Raw genomic sequence first — 15,040 nt, 5'->3', positions numbered from 1 at the left:
CTTTTCTCTTTTACTTTCCTTTTTAGTTTTATTTTAGGATTCCCTATTTTTAATGTTCATACAGAGATTTCTTTAACTGAAATACTGAATAGTTTCTTTGATGTGAAAAACTATAATAGTACACAGGATCCTAATGAGACAATCAATAATGTGAAATAGGAAGTAAAGGGCTAAAGGTGTAAGGAAAGTGGGAAGGGTGGGGGAAAGGTAATAAGGGAGAGGAAAAAAATATGAGAAACTGAAAAAATGGAAATGAAGTGTTTGTAAATGGGGAGGGGAGGAGGGGGTAGAGGGAGAGCAGGGACAAGGGGAAAAATGAGAATCAAGACCTATTATGTAAAGGTACAGAATCCCAAGGATGAATGTAATTGTATTGTATACCTAGATTGTACCAATAACCTCAATAAAAAGAAAGAAAAAAAAAGACATATGCTCCAGTCAGCTGTATGAACAACAAAGCTGATATTCAGGCCATCGCTAGTCCAACTTCTGGCTCATTTCTCAATTGGAGCTCAACTCAGGAGGTAAAAAGGTAGTTATTATTACCACAACTCTCTTTTCTCCCCAGCAAAACCCACAACATGCAACTCAATGAAAGCCAAATAATTCTTCAGTCCCCTCACAGGCAGTTAAACAAAAAACTAGAAGTACAATCTTTCTCCAAGGAGAAAAAAGTATTTTTTAAACTCCTTAAAATGCCATCACTCTGAAGTTCAGTATCAAACTAGAATTATTTGATAGCTTCCTATATACCAGCAAACTGTGGTACACTCATACAATACACTTGCCTGAATAATAAAATGGAAGAAATTCCCAATATAACAATATGGATAAATTTGAACCGTTATGCTGAGGGAAAGACAGTAGGCATATATGAGTACAATCATGCTGTATGAACTTTCATTTGTACGAACCTCTAGAAGAGGAGAAACTAATCAACACTAAAAAAAAATCTAAACAGTGGTTGTACTGGGTCTAGGAAGTGAGTGAAGAGGTACATCTCTGACATAATGGAAATGTTCTATTTTTTCATTTAAACTGGTGGCTACATGAGCATATCCATTTATTAAAATTCAAATTGAAATTTTAAATATGTACATTTTATCATAAATAAAGTGTGATAAATTTTATCACAATTTTTAAAATATATATATATATAAAGGAATGACAGCATGGAAAACCTTGGCATAGGCTGCTGACAATCCAGAAAGATGGGGAGAGGCAGACTGCCTCCTTGGCACTGGGGGAATGGGAGCCCAACTTGCATGGAATGAGGGCATGATGCAGGAAACAGAGTACAGACAAGTCAAATAGAACTTGGTGATACGCTCAGTAGAAAAAAAACCAGATTCACCAGTGAATTAAAAATCAACTTTCAAGCCCAAATAATACAAAAGCAAAGAGACTCACTTATAACAATCAGGAAATTGAATAATGGAAAGTGGAAGAAGAAAATGAAGAATTCTCAACCCTGTTTAGTTTCAAACGCTGATACCAATGGAATATTCAAATTTCAAGAGTGATTTTTTTGTTGTTGTTGTTACTATCCATTAGCAACATCAACTTGTATTTGTACAGGCTTCAGTTTCCAAAGAGATTTTATAGTTGTTCTCACTGAATCTTCACAACATTCCTATAGGACACTGACTACTTTATAAGAGAAGAACCCATTGTTCAGAGAGTTAAATGCCTGCCTGAAGTCATGCAAGAAACCCACACCTCCTGGTTCCAATACAAAGACCTTTCCTCCATGCTATGTCCACTTCTCTCTGGCAAGATTACAGCCTTTCCTCAGTGCAGCCTGGCACACATTTTTATTTCTGTGACCCTCTAGAAGTCACTACTTTTTTCAATGCAGCAAAAGCCTGCAGAAACTGGGTCATTTTCAGCCATGGCCCACAAAATAAAGGGGGGGGCATAGGACATCTAATTCTAGAATGCTCTAAATTGGTCATATCTTAAACTAGGAGCCGAACCCAGAAGGACAAGATGCTGCAGTAAATCTACGTAGCTTTAAACATTGCAGTCTGGGCAGCCAACTCTGCAAGTCATCCTTGGAACCAACTAACATATTTTTACCACTAACACAGCCAGCACAGTGTAAATGTGAGCAAGCAAGCAACCCCACACTGTGTGTGTTACATGCTTCTCAGTAGAATGCTTCCCCTAGCATTTCCTTTATCCTTATTGCAAAACACAAGAGCTCAATATTTTCATTTATGTAGCCAATATTTAAAGACTGGATCAACTCTTTTGCTTTTGCATACTTATGTTTTAAAGGAATTTCATAAAAGCAGTTATTGTGTAAATACATTTCATATGTTTGCAGAAAGGAACAATAATCCCAGAAAATGCAAACCCTTAACATGCTATGTCTCTGTTTAATGAGATCTATATATGAAAAATTAAATCATCTAAACAGTTATTCACAAGTCTAAAGATTATCTATCTAGTTGCTAGGATAGGAGACAAAGCATTACTGAGATAGATTGAATTTAAAAAATAAACTTGCTTGAGAATACAAAATTAAATTGAACCATGTTTCCAAAGACAAAAGTAATTAAATCAGGAAATTAAGCAGCTGGTGGCATTGCTGCCTGGTAGATTAAGGAGTCTGTAAGACGCGGCCTGGGACAGCTGGCCCCCAGGTCACCTCTTACCTGGATGCATCTGTTCTGTGCTGCTCCGCAGTTTGCTGTAGCCATGGCTCAAGGGCACCCTCTGGTAATGAGGCGGGGAAGAAGGAGGGGAGGCGAGGGGTGACATCGTGGGCGACTGTGTTTCCTGCTTCAAAGAATCAGAGCAGAGTTCAGAGGAGACCACTCGAGAATCCTGTCATTCTGAACTGCAGTTAGGAAGCATAATGCAACTCTACAGCTAGTGACCCTGCTGATTTAACAAATGGGGAAAAATGTTTCCTCAAAAATGCAGCGTGGTTAAAAGGCAGCATCTGAGGATTCAAAAGTCTCCCAGAGAATAAAGGTTTGACAGTGCTGAGTTACCTAAATTACTAAAACCAGCCTGAAATGTTTTCAGTTATTCCAATAATATTTCCTTCAGAAAGTGAAAGACATTGATCACATGAAATTATCTTCATACCCCCCAACTGTGATCTCTGTGGATAGATTCAATTTTCACTTTGTAATAAAGACTCCTTCGAAAGGAAAGAAGGGAAAGGAAAAAAACATGAGAAAAGGAAAAACTGGAAACAGTCTTTGTAAATAGGGAAGGGTGGAAGGGTTGAGGGAGGGCAGGGGAATGGGGAAAAAAATAAGAACCGAGATATATCATGTAAAGGCACAAATTCCCAATGATGAAGGGCATCATACTATGTACCTAAAATGTACCAATAAACTTAATGAAAAAAATTAAAAAATAAAGACTCCTATTTCCTGGATATATACTAACCAAGTATAATAGCAAATGTGAGTAATAATTTTTTATTTTAAATATGTAATACTAAGTACTCCAGGAGCTTACTATGGCAAATTAAAATGTCAGCTTTTTATTTTGGTCTGTTTTGTTTTATACTGCAAAACAACGCCTTATGAGTAAACAGCTCCACTAGCCTGCTCCTAAGTACTAGGATGAAGCCTTCACAAGCCACAGCTTGATTCCCAATTCAAATATGACCCTGATATAGGACCTTAGGCAAGGTAGGCAACCTGATCTGCTCCTGGATTTCCCCCTCCCTTTTTAACATTAGCAGTAGACTGGCAACTCTTGGGCACCCAAGTAATAAAGAAACAGTGGTTTTTTATAACACAGAGACTATATTGGCTTCTTTAGTCTGAAGAGAAATATGCAACCTGAGACACTGATCGAATACTCTTCTTCAAGAAAAAGGGCAACATATTTGCTCTGAAGTATGTGCCCACACCGTAGAATGGGTAGCCACGTAAAAACCCAGCCTCGAGTGAAAAGATAGATCCTTATTCACACAGCTAGAGACTGGAACTGAAAATTTTCTGAGGGCATCAACCACTGCGGGACAGGGGCTCTTCATTCCTCCACAAATGCTGATGGAGGAACGTGCCAAAGAATACCGACTAGAAATTCCTATATTCCCCCTTCTTTTTACTTTTTCAGGACTGGGGACTGAATTCAGGGCCTTCACCCTGAGCTACAACTCCAAACCCCGTTTTACTCTTTGAGACAGGGTCTTACTAAGTGTCTAAATTGCCCACAGAGTGCTGAGATTATAGGTATGCACCACCATGCCCAACCTCCTCCAAACCTTTTGATATATTCCTGAAGAACTGGTTTAAAATGTGTCCAAATAATGAAAATGACAGTACATGCAACTGTTTAACAAGATGTGCTAAATAAACATCCCTTAAATGGAAACCTTCTGCAGCAATGTCTCAAATATTCAATATCATCCAGGTAAGCTGTATAAGTTAATTTTCCAATATAAACCATTAATATTCATTGCATTTAAAAATATTTCAGTTCAAATCTTCCTAAAATATAACAAATTCCTTTATCTTATAGAATACTATATCAAACATAATTTGACTTCTGTGTATGATTCAGTCTCCTTTATCAGAAGTATGAGCTGTATACTGATGTCCTCAGGGTCTACCAATGTGAACAGTATTTATTTCCTCTTGATAGGTCCCTTCTTTGGTTACTGGTAGAGACAAAAGTGTAATATCCCTTCTGACTATTGCAGTTAATGGCCTAATTTTAAAAGCCCATCCTCCCTATTCTGACCCCAAACCAGTTAATTGAGCTATAGCAGCCTTTCCCAAGGTAGCACTTTAACATGCTCCTCAAGAAAGGATTAGGACTTTAGTAAACCTTTATCTCCACATCTCTTTACTGCTAGATTTTTCAGGACCTGGACTGTACCAATGCACACAATGAATTTCCAAGACTGAGGATATAGTCTTTTCTCCAAGAATGAGACATGAAGCTCATTCTCCACACATATTTAACCAGACAGACCTTTGTAACTCCTAGAAGTTACACTTCAAAGAACCTACTTAGAAAACCACTGACCTAGAGAAATCAAATACATGTATTAAATCAATAGCCTTATCCTAGACACAATTCTCTTTAAGTAGGCTCTAAAGAGCCCATGGGTGGCTTGTGGTAATTCCTATGCACTGATTTTTTTTTTTTTTTTTTTTTTTTGCTACAAGGGAACTTTACTGGCTCACTTCCAAGTCTGTAATTGTGTTCCAGATGGTGAGGTTTGCTGGAAGCTCAATGACAGAAAAGAGGCCCTGTTACATGAGGTTTCTCAGTCAGAGTCAAATGAACATGCCTAATCGGACTGTTTACCTGTTTTTCCTCGTCGTCCATTCTTTTGAAGGAATTTTTTTCTGTGGTTAAATATGGAATCTGAACCTTACTCCCATGCAGTTCAGGTGGATTCCCAAATCGCATCTCACCATCGTTCTTTGACATCATAAAGCGAGGCAGAGGCAATTCTTTAGGACCAGAATCAGAGAAGCTCAAATGAGGCTTTATTTAAAAACTGTAAAAAAAAGGGAACTCAATGGCCAAAAGATGAATCATTTTTTGAGAAAAATTCCAAAGTACTAAATATGGATTAAGTTTTGAATTAGGCACAATATGGACTCCTATAACAATGTTATGATAGAAAAACACTGTGGTTTAACCGATGTGTTCTGGCTTAACATTTTTCAATGCTGCTGCTAAATCACTGCAAAACAAGTCCAAGTTTGGGACTGATCTCCCACTTTATCCTTTAGTCCAGTGCCAATAAGAAAGATGTGATGATGTATAAATACAATTATAAATGACAACTTTACCAGGTAAAACTTACAGAATGTTTAATTATGCGAGGCACAATAGTAAGGGATCATGCACTTAATCCTCACAACAACTCTGTAATATAAAAGTATTATCGTCAACTCCCCTTTCAGATGTGGATGCTGACATGAAGGAGCTAAATAATGTCCCCAAGGGCTGAGGATTTAGCTCAGTGGTTCTGCCACCTGCCTCGCAAGTGCAAGGACCTTAGTTCAATCCCCAGTACCAATAATAATAATAATAATAATGTCCCCAAGATCACACAGGTCATCTGAAGGTGAGCCATGGTTTGAACCGAGGAAGGCTGGTTCTTAACTGGGTCCCTACATTAAGATCCCTCATTCCTAGAGAAAATGTACTGGGTAGAACAGTTTTCCATTCAATGTAATTCTTCAAGGAATTTTCACACTCAATCTACAGTTGTCTTTTGATAACATAATAAGGAAAATGGTACCAAGTCAGAACAATCCATCTAACATTCGGCCAGATTGGAATGTCAAAATCATTACCCGCTCACAATGCGACAAAGAGCTGAAATGCAAGTCTGGTATATTTACTTGTCTTTCAAATTCTGACAAAACTCTTTTGAAAATGGAAATGATGCTTTGGCATGCTTCGAGTTCTCAGCAAAGCAAATCACACACAATCACATAGCACAAAGACCAACAAAAAAGGGGATAATATTATGGATTATGCATAATGATTTGCATCTGTATTCATTGTTCAGGATAACGCTCACCAGTGCGCCTCTGCACTTCTATCAGCTCTCCAGTACAAAAACACAGCTGCACTTCCGATGATTGATGTTGTGCTAAAGCCACAAAACATCTTAGCAACAGCAAGTACCCCAGCTCCCCGGGCAAAGGAGGTCCCTGCTTCTCTAATATCCACACCATGTTTATTTTTAGTTGCTATGTCCACATTTGATTCAAAGAAGCAGGCAATACGACAAATCCCTGTGTGATCAATCAGCCACGGGCCCAAGAGACATAAATAGAGGAACCAATCTGGAAAATTAAACTAAGACTCTCCAGTAAGACAGAACGGCTGCCATTTTTAATGTTTAATTTTTCCAAACTTTAGGCACTTCTCCAGCACTCAAAGCAGAAATGGATTTCAAAAGCAAAAAGGCAAGAGAGAAAAAATTCGCAGTCTTAGTAAATCAAATATAAGCCAATCCTATGGTTCTGTTCTCAGAAAAGGTATTTGTTTCCACTCAGTCTGCAAAAGGGATCTAAAAAGATGGAACAAGATCACATAAAATACTTTTTATCCTGATCTTCCCACAAGAGGGTGACGCTGCTTCCAAGTATGTCTTGAGGAGAAAAGCAAGGGATGGTATTTATTTAAAAGCTCCCTGATCAGTATTTTGCTGGCATTCTAAAGCTCACTTGTGGGAACAATGGAGCATAACCTGTAGTGTGAGAAATATCAATAGTTAGATCAGGACCATGTATAGGGCTCCCAGATACCCTTTAGGACAGTTTCGCTTCAAACATTCTTCTGCTCTGGCTGACATTTCTCTAGAACTATTTGTCTAGGAAATAAATACTCTTCCCCAGATAGCCACCAAAGAGCGAAAGGCAAATTTTTTTATAGCTCGAATTTCTCTTGTACCTTTCTTCAGTCATGTGGTTTTGCTGTTGCTGCTGCTGTTGTTGCTGTTATCATTGTTTACTCTTTTTCAGGGGTTTTTTTGTTGTTTTGTTTTTTGTGTGTGGTGCCAGAGATCGAACTCAGGACCTTATACTTGCAAAGCAGGTGAGCTAAATCCCGGCCCTTTTTTTGTTTTATTTTGAGACAGGATCTTATTAAGTAACCCAGGCCAACCTCCAAAAAGCCACAGAAACTACTGACACAGCAGTCTTCACCACTGTAAAATCCTTCTAACTCTCTCACAGGATCTAAAAAATTAAGCACAGGAAGTGAGGCAGCAGGATTAGCCCTAAAAGTATTGATCCTTACTTTACAGAAGACTTTCTCAGTCTCAGCACTATTCACATTTTGAACTAGATGACTGTTAGGAGAGGAGGTCCTGTCCCATACAGTGTAGGACATTCAGCAGCATTTCTTGCCTCTAACCACTAGATTCCCACGCCCCTCTCTCCACAGCCATGACAATCAAAAATGTCTCCACACACTGCCAGTTTTCTGAAGGTACAAAATCACTTGGGTTGAAAATGACTGTTTTACAGATAAGTGAGGAGTCAAGGGAGCCAAATGATTTGCCTTGGCATCTTCTTCGTGATAGACATAACTACAATGGTGGTTTAGACTTTTTGGAATTTCACAGAACAGAAATCTCCTCTATCTTACCCCACAAAAATGAAGGGGACCAATTTAAAGTTGCCAGCATTTTATGTGCCAAGAATTTCACCCCAAACTATAATCCATTATCAATTTCATTAAAAGATGCCTAACGATAGGAACAAAATTAATTTAATACATCAATGTTCTAAATAACTCTTCACCACCACTGGCTTATGGTATCAATAGCAGTATCTGTGGCTTTGTAACTCACTTAATGAGATATTTTCATATCACACCGCACTTGGAGATATCTTGAAAGTATGATAGTTTCGATCACTGCCAGATCTTTTATTTAATGTACTAATAAAGAAGCATGTATATTGCTATTGTGCAATTTCTTTTAAATATCTTGGCAGTTATTTCAAGATAACTGGTTTCCTTTATAATCCTATGGCTTTGTATGCATTTAAAACATTATTCTGGGCTAGGGTGTAGCTCAGCGGTAAGAGTGCGTGTTAAGCATGCCCAAGGCCCTGGATTTGATTCCTAGAACCCTCCCCAAAAAGGAAAAAATATTCCAAGAAGGTGCTCATAAGCTTCATCCAAAGGGTCCACGGTACACAAAGGGTTAGGAATCCTACTCTAGATCCTGCCTAACCTTCCTTCAGTCCTCACATATGCTTAAATCCAGTCCCCAGAAGGAAAGGCAACAGCAGCTCCCAGAGCAAGGGTTTGCCACATGCTTCCCTCATCAGGAATTCTGTCTGATCCTCAATTTTTACCCAATTTCCTTCCACCCTCCAAGTAAGCTATTTCTCCCATTTGTTTAACCCCAGTTCCAACTAGGGTGAGGCTACAAGCTGCTTATTGCCAACATTTAAGGAGGCATTCACTCTAAGGGCCACATACGTGAAGAATTGACACTTGCATAACTGTGAGAGTAAGTGTCCCCGTAACTGATGCAGCCTGGGTCCAGTGCAACCAAATACATACTCTTGTTTAAGCAAAATTCTTTTTTTTTTTTTTTTTTGGCTTTTTGAGACAGGGTCTCACTATGTAGTTGAGACTGACCTGGAAGTCATTATGTAGCCCTGGCTGGTCTTGAGCTCACAGCCATCCTCCTGCCTCAGCCTCCAGAGTGCTGGGATTACAGGCATGCACCACCACGCCTGGCTCTAAGCAAAATTCTTGAAAACACATGACATGTCTTTTATGAGAATTCTTTCTCAACCTTGGCTCCATTAAAGAATCAGCTGAAGATCTCTTAAAAATCCTGATGTTGGGCTGGGGATTTCGCTCAGTGGGCCACCAACTGCCTCGCAAATGCAAGGTCCTGAGTTCAATCCCTGGTACCAAAAAAAAAAATCCTGATGCTCAGGCTGAACCCCAGACTAACTAAATGAGATTTTTCTGGAGGAGGGCCCAGGCCCTCATATTTTTATTTTGTATTTAAAGGTCTCCACATGATTCTTAAGGGCAGACAAGTTGGGGAAGCAGAGCCTACCTAGGAAAATGGCAGACAGACCAGAAAGGCTTCTGCAAAAGCCCCTCTGGGAGTTCAGGGAATGTGAATGCCAAATGTTGTGTCTTGACTAGTGACAGGCGATTGAGACACCCTCACAATGCATCAACATCCAGCTCTTCAGACATTGGTTCAAGAAATATGCACTGAATACCTACAACACCCTACAATGTAGGAGCTAGCAGATCCCCTTTCCTTCTCCTTAGGCAAGTTTAGAGGCTAGTAAGGAAGACCAACCAAAAAATTAGTTAAACCTGTAATGGAATAGTTATAAACTCTATAAGGAAACAGATGCTAAGAGAGCACTGTCCTGTAGAAGAATCTTCCAACAGGCCCACCACCCAAGGATTACTTCATTTCCTAAGAATATATATGTCTGTTGTGACTATTTACTCTCAACTAGGCAATTTTCTAAAAGGCTAGATACTAACTTGCAGAAAACCATTAGCACACAGGTAACTCTTATTGATACCAACACAAATAAATTTTATCTTAGAAAAGAGTATAATAACCAGGTTGTGCTTTTATTATCCTGCAAGGTATTAATCAGTTATGCATAATTTAGCAATCTCATTGTTACTGGCCACTTGGTTTCCTATACTCAGGTTCATTTGCTCACTGCTGACCAAATCAAAGGAGGCCGTTTCTTTTGATAAAAAGGAAAAAGGATTTATTCAAAGCTATCTCTGAGGAGCTGGAGGGGCCCATTTGCCTCAAATCACCACCTCACTGTGTACAGGTGTTTTGGGGTCTTTTCTAGCAAGGAACTGTGGGGGAGGGAAATACAGTGAAACAACAGGCAGGTAGGGCCTTGTTCCATCCCATCCTGGACCCAGAACTCCCTCTCCCTTGCCTAAGGGAATAAAATTGAGCTTGACCTCGTGGTGCCAGAATCTGCATATCCTGTCCATTCTTCTGGCTGAGGAAAGATGACCGTAATCTTGCATGACCTAGGCCTGAAGAAGTTTAGAAAAGCCACTCCTCTCTCTTTTTTTGGGGGCACCAGGGATCGAACTCGGGTCCTTGCACTTGCAAGGCAGGCCCGAACTGCTGTCATATCCTGTCCATTCTTCTGGCTGAGGAAAGATGACCGTAATCTTGCATGACCTAGGCCTGAAGAAGTTTAGAAAAGCCACTCCTCTCTCTTTTTTTGGGGGCACCAGGGATCGAACTCGGGTCCTTGCACTTGCAAGGCAGGCCACCGAACTGCTGAGCTAAATCCCCAGCCCCACTCGTCTCTAAAAGAAAAAAAAATCTAACTTTTAAAGTTCTATTTTGCTGTGCCAGTTACTCTATTCCATATCCTTTATTTCCATAACTATAAAAATTTCTGATTCTATACTTTCTAGAACCAGCTTACTATATGCTGGTTCCACCATAGATGAATTCATCCAACAGGACCTACTTTAGGTAGGACAGTGGGGACAGTCTCTGTTATGGTTTGTATCTAAAATGTCCCACAAAGCCACATGTGCTCAGAGGAGGGGCTGTTGGGAGGTGACTAGATCATGGGTGTGACCCTGGATTAGTGCACTGATGGCTTTACAGCTGGGTGTGATATTGGGAGGTGAAGCCTGCTGGGAAAAGGAAGGTCACTATGAGTGTGACCTGGAAGGGTGGGTACATAGATAGACAGGAAGGATAGATAGATGGGCTAGATCCTTCCTCCTCCCTTAACCCTTCTCACTACTTCCTGCTGCCATACCATGGACTGTTTCTCCTTTGCAATACCCCTCTACCGCGCCACCCTGCCTTAGAGCCAGCCAACTATGAGCCAAAACTTCTCCAAATTGTGTGAGCTAAAATAAACCTTTCCTCCTCTAACTTCTGGGTGTCAGGTATTTTGTCCAGTAAGGAGAAAATCTCTGAACCATGAAGAATGAGAAGACAGCCTTGTGAAGCAGAAAGGAAGAACAGATCCTGGAACATAAGACCGCAAAAATGACATGAGTTTATGTTCTAATCAAGAAAGAGATTGCCCAGAAACATCTAGAAGGCTATAGGCTAAGATAAGAGACAAAGTGTAAGCAAAAGGGTGAGGTCTGAGATAAGGATGGAACACTGACAAAGACTAGATTTTCGTTTAGTTTTGTTTTGTGTTTTTGAGACAAGGTCTCACTATGTAGTTATAGGTGCCCTTGAACTCTCATCAATCCTCCTGCCTCCACCTCCCAAGGGCTGGGATTACAGGCATATCCCACCATGTCGAGTGACAGAGACTAGATAATGCAAGATTTTACAGATCACTGCAGGGATTTTTGAATTTTCTACCATGCACAATGAGCAAACTACTGGAGGATTTTAAGAGAGAGGATGAAATGATAATGATGCCTATTTTTTCAATATTGTTCTTTCTTGCTAGGTGTGGTGGCATCCCAGAACACAGGAGGCTGAGACAGGAGGATCACCTCAAGTTTGAGGCCAGCCTGGTGAGTTCAAAGTCATCTTGAACCAAACAGTGAGACAAAAAAAAAGAAAGAAAAAGTATATAAACATTGTTCTTTCCAAAGTGGAAAGAGGAGGAGAAAGAGGAGGAGAAAAAGGAGGAGGCAAAACTATTGTGCTATGCAGGTAGATACAGTGGAAAGTGATCTAGCAGAGTAGGGACAAAGAGATGGAAGCAACAGGCAGTGAGAGTGGCAAGAGCTGGCTGGAGAAGTAGGCATGACCTGTTAACTACAAGATCCCAGTCACATGCACAGAACAGTTCCCAAAGCCCTGCACACAGACTTCTCTGGAAAACTCTAGCAGGTTTTCAATAGGATGTCCTCAGCCTGACGTGTGGGGTCTAAGCACCGCCTCTGAGGACCCAGATGTAGAAGTTCTCACAGATTTCCTCGAGATCTGGACAGTATAAAAGGGCACATTGCTGCCTTGAAGGCTTTGCTATCGTAGCTTTCCATGATAGCCCGCACTGTGTTTCCCAGGCACAGCGTGTACTTTTACCTTTGCTCTTACCCTCTTTTTCTGTTTACTCAGCCCAAACTCGCTCTGCAGAGCCAGTTTCTCTCCCATTCTTCATTTTTGCTTTCTTGAATAAACTTTGTCACTGCTTTTTGCTCATTTCACTCCATTTTTTGTTTGAGACAAGAAGAACCTAGAATCCAACTCCAGAAGAAGTGAGCAACCCTGAACCCAGTAATGTTTAGTTGGCAAGCCACTTTTTAGAAGCAAACTACCCAATAACAGGACTTTAGATAGATTGGCCTGGGGAGTGAAGGAAAACAAAGGATCCAGGATGATTTCTGGGTTTCCAGCATGAACATCTGGAGATAGTGGTGGCATTACCAGAACAGGAACAGGGGCAGAGGTTAGTGTACATATCCACATAGGTAAGGGTTAGTACTAAAATAAGGGTGCCCATCCACTACTCTGTGACCGCGACTCCCTGGGTGTGACAAGGCTCCCACGGCCTTTCAGATTAAGTTCTCACACAAACTCTTTGGCCTTCAAGGTTTACGTAATCAAACATTAAGCTAATGGACTGCAAGCAGCAAATTGGAAAATTACAAGTGGCAGCTCAAAGTTTGGCCCAATCTTGCCCTTATCTTACTCAAAATATGCTGATGAGGGGCTGGGGATTTGGCTAAGTGGTTCTACCACCTGCCTCGCCAGCGCCCAACTTCAATCCCTGGTACCAAAAAAAAAAAAATGCTGACTGAAAAAAATGAGTTATCTTTTTTCTTCTGAGATAGGGTCTCTCTGTGTAGTGCAGGCTGGCCTTGAACTCACTGTGTAGCCCAGGCTGGCCTTGAACTTGCAGTGATCTTCCTGTCTCGGCCTCCCAAGTGCTGGGATTACAGGTGTGTGCCACTATATCCAGATTCTGAAAATAGCTTTTATTTAATAAATCTTTAAATGAAGAAAGATAATTCAGAATTAACTCTGGGTATATTTAAACTCCCACAGGTAAAAGGCAGCATGTCTGTTTATAAGCTACAAACAAGAAAGCATGATAACTTTGAAGATCCTTCTCCCAGCCTCTGGGAAACTAAATTGTAGATCTGAGCACATAACAGGTAAGATTTAAATCCAATTTACAATATGCAACAAAAGCCTCAGAAGTTTTTTCTTGTATTCAACAAAGCAGCTCTAACTTTCCCAGAAGATAATGTTGAAAAATGCTATAATAAAGATTAATGACCATTTACAATGAAATAAAATCTGTCAAGGTCTATGATAAATCCAAGTTCAATGTGCACCTTCCAACCATCAAAGGTAGTGAATGCAGATGGCAGTGACTGCTACGTCTTGTAGCAGCAATAGCCAAGCCACCCAATGAAATGATGCTCCAACAAGAAACCGACTTCATTTATTAAGGTGAAAAAGATGTTAACCACACTCCCTGTTAAGTGAAGGAGAACACTACAAAACAGTATATATAGCACTGCCAATTTTTTTATTTTCAAGATGCGTAAATGTATAGAGAAATCAAGAAATGGTCTAGAATGTTATTTATTTAACTGTTTTATTCTGTCTCTGGGAGAAAGATGCAAAGCACATTTTTCTTCTTGGTTTGCTTTGTTGGGGGTTGAGGATACTGAGGACTGAACCCAGAGCCTTCAAACTATGCTACATCTCCAGCCCTTTGATTTTTTACTTTGAGTTAGGGTCTCACTAAATCACTTAATTATTCAGGCTGGGCTTGAACTTTCGGTCCTTGTGCCTCAGTTTCCCAGAATGCTGCTAGGATTATAGGCATGTGCCACCATGACCAGCACATTATTCTTTTTGTTTAAGAATATTTTTTGACATGTGCAATTATAAAATGTTCCTAAGTGGAGGAAAGTAAGAACTGCTAGTAATACTTGGGATGAAAAATATGTTAATTAGTTTAATTATTGTAATCATTTCACAATGTAATGTATCTCCAAACATAATGTTATATGCCTTACATATATAATTTTATTTGTAAATTATATTCAATAAAAATAAATTTTAAGAAATAATGATGGCACAATAAATACCCCCCCAAAAAATAAACAAAAAAACTACTTCAGGACAGGAGATGTGGCTTAATGGTAGAGCACTTGCCTAGCATGCACAAGGCCCAGGCTCAATTGTCAGTAACACGCACACACACTCTCTCTCTCTCTCCCTTACAAAGAGAAATAATGAAAGAAAAAAATGGAAAAAGATTAAAAATAAACGTGTTTCAAAGAATCAAATTCCAGAAGGAAGCAAGGACCCCGGAGGAGTCTCTCCAGCCGCCTGCTCGGAATCACCCGGTGAGTCTGCGACCTCCCCGAATGCGCGCCACCAGATCCAGTAAGGAAAGTAGCCGCACAGGCGCCCTTGAAACACCCCCACGACCTGCTTCTGCCCCCCCCATTATCAAACCTCCTGATTGGGCCAATCCTTCGACCCACTCAGCAGAGGCATAGGTGGTCATGAAGGGTATTTTTCTGAGCTCCCAACTTTGAACATCTTTAAAGAAAGCACAGGGGAAACCTGTAATAAAACTGAGTGGAGATACCCTGCAGG

At 40.2% G+C, this 15,040-nt stretch overlaps 1 protein-coding gene across 7 annotated transcripts in view; it reads right to left on the bottom strand.

Annotated features, from left to right (window-relative positions):
- Reps2 (RALBP1 associated Eps domain containing 2) overlaps positions 1-15,040 on the bottom strand; it is a 222,388-nt gene that overhangs the window by 135,334 nt on the left and 72,014 nt on the right. For 4 of the 7 annotated variants that reach the window (XM_033760202.1, XM_033760198.1, XM_033760200.1 and 1 more), the window contains 2 exons: positions 5,290-5,438; positions 2,661-2,787 (listed from right to left, as the gene is read on the bottom strand). In XM_033760202.1, the coding sequence (XP_033616093.1) occupies positions 2,661-2,787; positions 5,290-5,418 (256 nt within the window). In that variant the 5' untranslated portion in view covers positions 5,419-5,438. The remainder of the gene's footprint in view (positions 1-2,660; positions 2,788-5,289; positions 5,439-15,040) is intronic. The other 3 variants (XM_033760203.1, XM_033760204.1, XM_033760201.1) reach the window with 1 other exon arrangement.

The sequence above is a fragment of the Fukomys damarensis genome, unplaced genomic scaffold (genome assembly GCF_012274545.1).
Source record: "Fukomys damarensis isolate Sample0158 unplaced genomic scaffold, DMR_v1.0_HiC HiC_scaffold_39, whole genome shotgun sequence".
NCBI classification, from domain to species: Eukaryota; Metazoa; Chordata; class Mammalia; order Rodentia; family Bathyergidae; genus Fukomys; species Fukomys damarensis.
Note: the sequence above shows the minus strand (reverse complement) of the source record. Positions and strands in the feature narration are given on the sequence as shown.